The sequence below is a fragment of the Myotis nattereri genome (assembly GCF_964212035.1).
Source record: "Myotis nattereri genome assembly, chromosome: 9".
NCBI lineage: Eukaryota > Metazoa > Chordata > Mammalia > Chiroptera > Vespertilionidae > Myotis > Myotis nattereri.
This window is the reverse complement of record NC_138084.1, coordinates 20,067,253-20,072,173: the sequence shown is the minus strand read 5'-3', so window position 1 is coordinate 20,072,173 and position 4,921 is coordinate 20,067,253. Positions and strand designations below refer to the sequence as shown.

At 40.1% G+C, this 4,921-nt stretch overlaps 1 protein-coding gene across 1 annotated transcript; it reads left to right on the top strand.

Moving 5' to 3' along the window:
- Positions 1 to 2,559: 2,559 nt before the first annotated feature.
- LOC308525384 (olfactory receptor 5A1-like) lies at positions 2,560 to 3,513 on the top strand (the record flags this gene model as incomplete). The annotated part of the gene is made up of 1 exon (XM_081100225.1): positions 2,560 to 3,513. The coding sequence occupies one exon, from the start codon at positions 2,560 to 2,562 to the stop codon at positions 3,511 to 3,513; it is 954 nt and encodes a 317-aa protein (XP_080956351.1).
- Positions 3,514 to 4,921: the final 1,408 nt, after the last annotated feature.

Below are 4,921 nucleotides of genomic sequence, written 5' to 3'. Positions count from 1 at the left end.
TAGTATAATTTCTCTTCTGAATGACTGGTGCTGTTACATCTCAGGGGAGTGTTTGCTTCTAAATCGACCTGTCTCAATTCAAATCATCAAAGCCTTTTTTCCTGGCTTTGGAAGCAACTTTATAATATTCCTGCCCGGTCTCTTGCACTCCCATCCATCTTTCACACAGCTTCTATAGTTCCATATTGCTCTCCCTTATATGGTTAAACTCATATTTGATACCTACTTCCCTGTTTACAAAGATGTAGGTAAAATTAAAAACACAAACAAAAACAAACTTTCCTGTTTTCACTCTTGTCCATAGAAGAAAGGCCAAACTCTCTAACATGATATTCATTCAACATATATTTATTGAGCACCTATTATGTGCCAGGTTGAGCTACTTGGGATACTTTAATAAACAAAGGAGATTAATGCTTTTCAATTCACACGAAATATGAGTTTTCAGAACAGGTTTTTCAAATATAACTTAGTCATAGCTAATTTAGTTTATTGGACATGCTGTTTTTTTTATTCAGTGTAAAATGAGCAATTGCTAATGATGGAAGCATGACTTTCTCTACAAGAAGAACATAACAGAATAAAGAGAAGAAAAAACATTAAAAATAAACAAAAGAGACAAATATTCCTTAAAATCCTCCTGTTTTTAAAAATTGAATTTATTGGGGTGACATTGGTTCACAAAACCATGCAGGTTATACTGTACAACTCAATAAAACATCATCTGCAAACTGCATTGTGCACCTACCACCCCAAGCGAAGTCTCTTTCTGTTCATACACCCTTGTCCTCTGGCTATCACCACGCTGTCATCTGTGTCTATGTGTTATGTATATATGTTTTTTGGTTAATTCCTCCACCTTCTTCCATCCAGTCCCCCAAACCCTCTCCCTTCTGACAGCTGTTCCATTTATCGATGCCTCTGTTTTTATAAAAATCCTGGTTTTCAGTAAGCTTACATTCTAGTAGAGGGAGAAAAATCAGAAAGATCAATAATCAACAAACCAGCCCTAGCCAGTTTGGCTCAGTGGATAGAGTGTCAGCCTGCAGACTGAAGGGTCCCAAGTTCGATTCCAGTCAAGGGCACATACCTCAGTTGCAGGCTCCATCCCCAGTAGGGGGCATTCAGGAGGCAGCCAATCAATGATTCTCTCTCATCATTGATGTTTCTGTCTCTCCCTTTCTCTCTGAGATCAATAAAAATATATGTTCAAAAATCAACAAACCAATTATATGCTATGGTAGAAGGTGATAAGTATTATCAAAGGAGTAAGGCAGGGTAAAGGGGACAAAGTCTAGAAGTGGAGAGAAGGTTGAAATTAAATATAAATATGCACACATATATACAATTAAATATACAGTATGTACAATTAAATATGTAGTACTAGTATGTGCAATTACATATATGTTAAACAATTAAACAAATGTCCGTGCCAACTTTACTTTGGAGATCTTTCACAATTTGTCCACCTCCCACTGTCTCTCAAAACTAGACTGCTATTTTCTTCTCTTAACACTATTTACCCTGTGCTCCCACCATGCTGACATGTTTAAGGCTCCACAAACACTGTACTCTTCTGAGCTTCTTACATCTTTGATGTAAAGCTCTCTGAACCGACCCCCTCCCAACCCCTCATACACCAAATTTTCATCCTGGTGAGCCGTACTCATCGTTGAAATCCTCCTCCAACACGTCTTCTCATTGAGGACTCCACCTGCTGTGTCCAGGGTCCCAGGTGCCCCATCCCACTGCTGTGAATAATCTGTTTCCTGTCTGTCCCATGCATTATAAGGACCATCTTGAACTTAATAGTCATGTTTTATTACTTTCCCTATCATCCTCATTTAGCTCTATAAACACATGGTGCAAGGTGTTTGATCATTGATAATGTTAATGCAAAATGAGCATTAGCATTTCAGTGTTGAGGTTTTTTGTTTTTTTTTTACCTCTTTCTTTAATCTTTAAAGGGGATGTCAGCTTTTCATACCTCTAAGTGCTTCACTCTACTGCTTAAAAACAAAGAACACCGTGACCCCATACAGAAAAACTATGACAAAAACCACAACGTTGCCTCTTTGGGCACTTAAAGTCTTGACATACTTATTTTCTTTTAAAAAAAGAGTACCTAAGATAAATTCAAGTGCCTCAGTAAGTCAACTGCAATGCTTGGAGCAACTGAAAAAAAGGGGGATATTTGGTCAATGTAGCCAAAATACCTCTTTTGGTATAGTGCCTTTGGTACAGTGCCTTTGGTATAGTGGTAACATTGACAGTGAAGGTGATGATGCCGATAATGCAAAAATGCCAGTCTATTCTGGGGCATGTCACTTTTTCATAAAGAAAGGCATCAGATAAGGATGATCATGAACTCTATGGAAGACCCAATAAATGTTGCAGAGGGGAATTCTGCGTCAAAGAGAGGTAGGACATTTGCATTCCAGTTTCTTCTGACCTTGAGAGTTTATGATTCCAGGACAGAATGAAATGGTTTCTTCACTTGGACTTTCATTGCCACAGGAATCCCCCTATGCGGCTCTGAAGGCAGCAGAAAGAAGATACATGGCTATGGGAAGGAATATCAGCACAATGACCGATTTCATCCTGTTGGGATTTTCAGAGCATGCAGAGCTGCAGGTTTTCCTCTTTGTGTTGTTCCTGGGGATCTATTTCATGACTCTGGCTTGGAACCTGGGTCTCATTGTCCTGATCAGGATGGAGTCGCACCTCCACTCCCCTATGTATTTCTTCCTTGGTAACCTGTCCTTTGTTGATATCTCATACACCTCTTCTGTAGCCCCTAAGATGCTCTGTGACTTCTTCAAGGAGCAGAAGACCATCTCCTTTGTGGGTTGTGCTGCCCAGTTTTTCTTCTTTGTTGGGATGGGAGGCACTGAGTGCTGTCTCCTGGCAGCCATGGCATATGACCGGTATGCTGCCATCTCCAACCCTCTGCTCTACACTGTCCTCATGTCACCCACCACCTGTGTGGGGATGGCCATTACAGCATACACCGGAGGATTCCTCACTGGATTGGTCCAAACTAGTTCCATATTTCAGCTTCATTTCTGTGGGTCGCGAGTCATGAACCACTTTTTCTGTGACCTACCACCCCTGCTGGTCTTGTCTTGTTCCAGTACCTTCCTCAGCCAGGTGGTGAACTTTCTGGTTGTGTGTGCAGTTGGTGGGACATCAGCCCTTGTTGTCCTGGTTTCCTATGGCTATATCATTGCTGCTGTTATGAACATCCATTCAACCCAAGGGCGGACAAAGGCTTTCAACACCTGTGCCTCTCATATGACCACAGTAATTCTCTTCTATGGCTCTGGTCTCTTCTCATATCTCCATTCTAGTGCTGGATACTCTCGGGACCGAGATAAGGTGGTGTCCATCTTCTACGGAGTTGTGATTCCCATGCTGAATCCTATCATATATAGTTTGCGAAACAAGGAGATCAAAGATGCATTGAAAAATCTCAAAAGAAGAAGAAGCAAATGTCTTTTATGGGTCTTATAGTTACTTGAGTTAAAAAATCTTAAATTTTTCTACATGCATATGTGTATAGACATAATAATGACTCACAGAATCTGAACAATAAATTAAAGAAGCTATTTCAAATAAGACCCCTAACCTACATTCCTACTATATAATTAGGCTCAACAAAAGTTTGTTTTCTTGCCTTTACTTTTCTTGTCATGGTCCTATAGAGTTTTAATCTTGGTCATCTGCAACAGAAAATAAATATGCTTTTTCATGACATTCTTTAGCTTTATGGCACCAGATGGTAGGTTCAGGATATCATGCCTTAGAGCCAATTAGGACATGGCCCCAGGACCACAAACATTCAATAGAGACTGCTTTATAATATAACACTACTCATATCAATCCATTCACCACTTGGGACAAATTTTAAGTTTCCCTTGCCATGATTCCTACTTATTCAAGGGTTGATGCTGACCAGGAAGGCTGAATCTGGATTAAAAACCCGAGAACCCTAAGTGAGTTGGGTTCAGCAATGGTTACTCAGAGCCAGGAGAGCAATAGAGTACCTGCAAACATGTGGGAGAAGAGCCAAGGATCACACCTCTGGAATCAAGTCTCCTGGGGCCAGAAATAGAAACCAAACCCAACAGATCCAAAGTTGTAAAGTCACAGTGAGAAAAGAGCAGAAATAAAAGCAAGTGAGAAGACCTAGAGGATAGAGGGCCATGAGGTTAATTTTCATGGCTGAGCCTCCTGGTGACTGGGTGTTACCACCTGGTTGAAAGCATAGGGTCAAAAAAAGAGACAATTCCCTTAGAAGCTTTGATTCCATATCTGTTTTCTCGACCAGTTCTCACTCTCAACCTTGTATGGATATTTGACTCATTTACTCTCCTCCTGACCTCCAATTGACTTCCACTTTATATGTTAGACTTGGATTCTGTCTGCTGTATCCCTGGAATTTGAGTCCCATGATTCTGACATCCTTGCCTTCATCTTCATGCACTATCAAAGGGCCCACAATCTGAGAAAGGTCATGAACTGAGGTAGGATAACCAAGTTGCAAGAGTTTGCAGCAGAACTGAATGTGAATTTTAAATGGTCTGATTCTATTTTATAGGGTGGTTCTTGAACGTTTCTGAAGTTCTGCTTCTTTAATGTGTATATAAATCCTGGTGAGTTGTGACAGACATCCCTAAGTCATATCAACTTTAGCTATAAACTATTCTGCCTCAATCTTTTTTCAATTCATGCTGTTATTTGATTTGTGCTCTGAACACTTGGATAAGAGTTACTCCAATATGTTCCTATGCCATCCTCTATTTAACCTATCAACACCTATGATAGGTTATGAAATGTTATTATTTTTTCTTGTGTAGCTATCTGTCTTCTCCCTAAGTTGTTAACATCTTTCTCTAAACTGCTTTCTATTCCTTCCCCA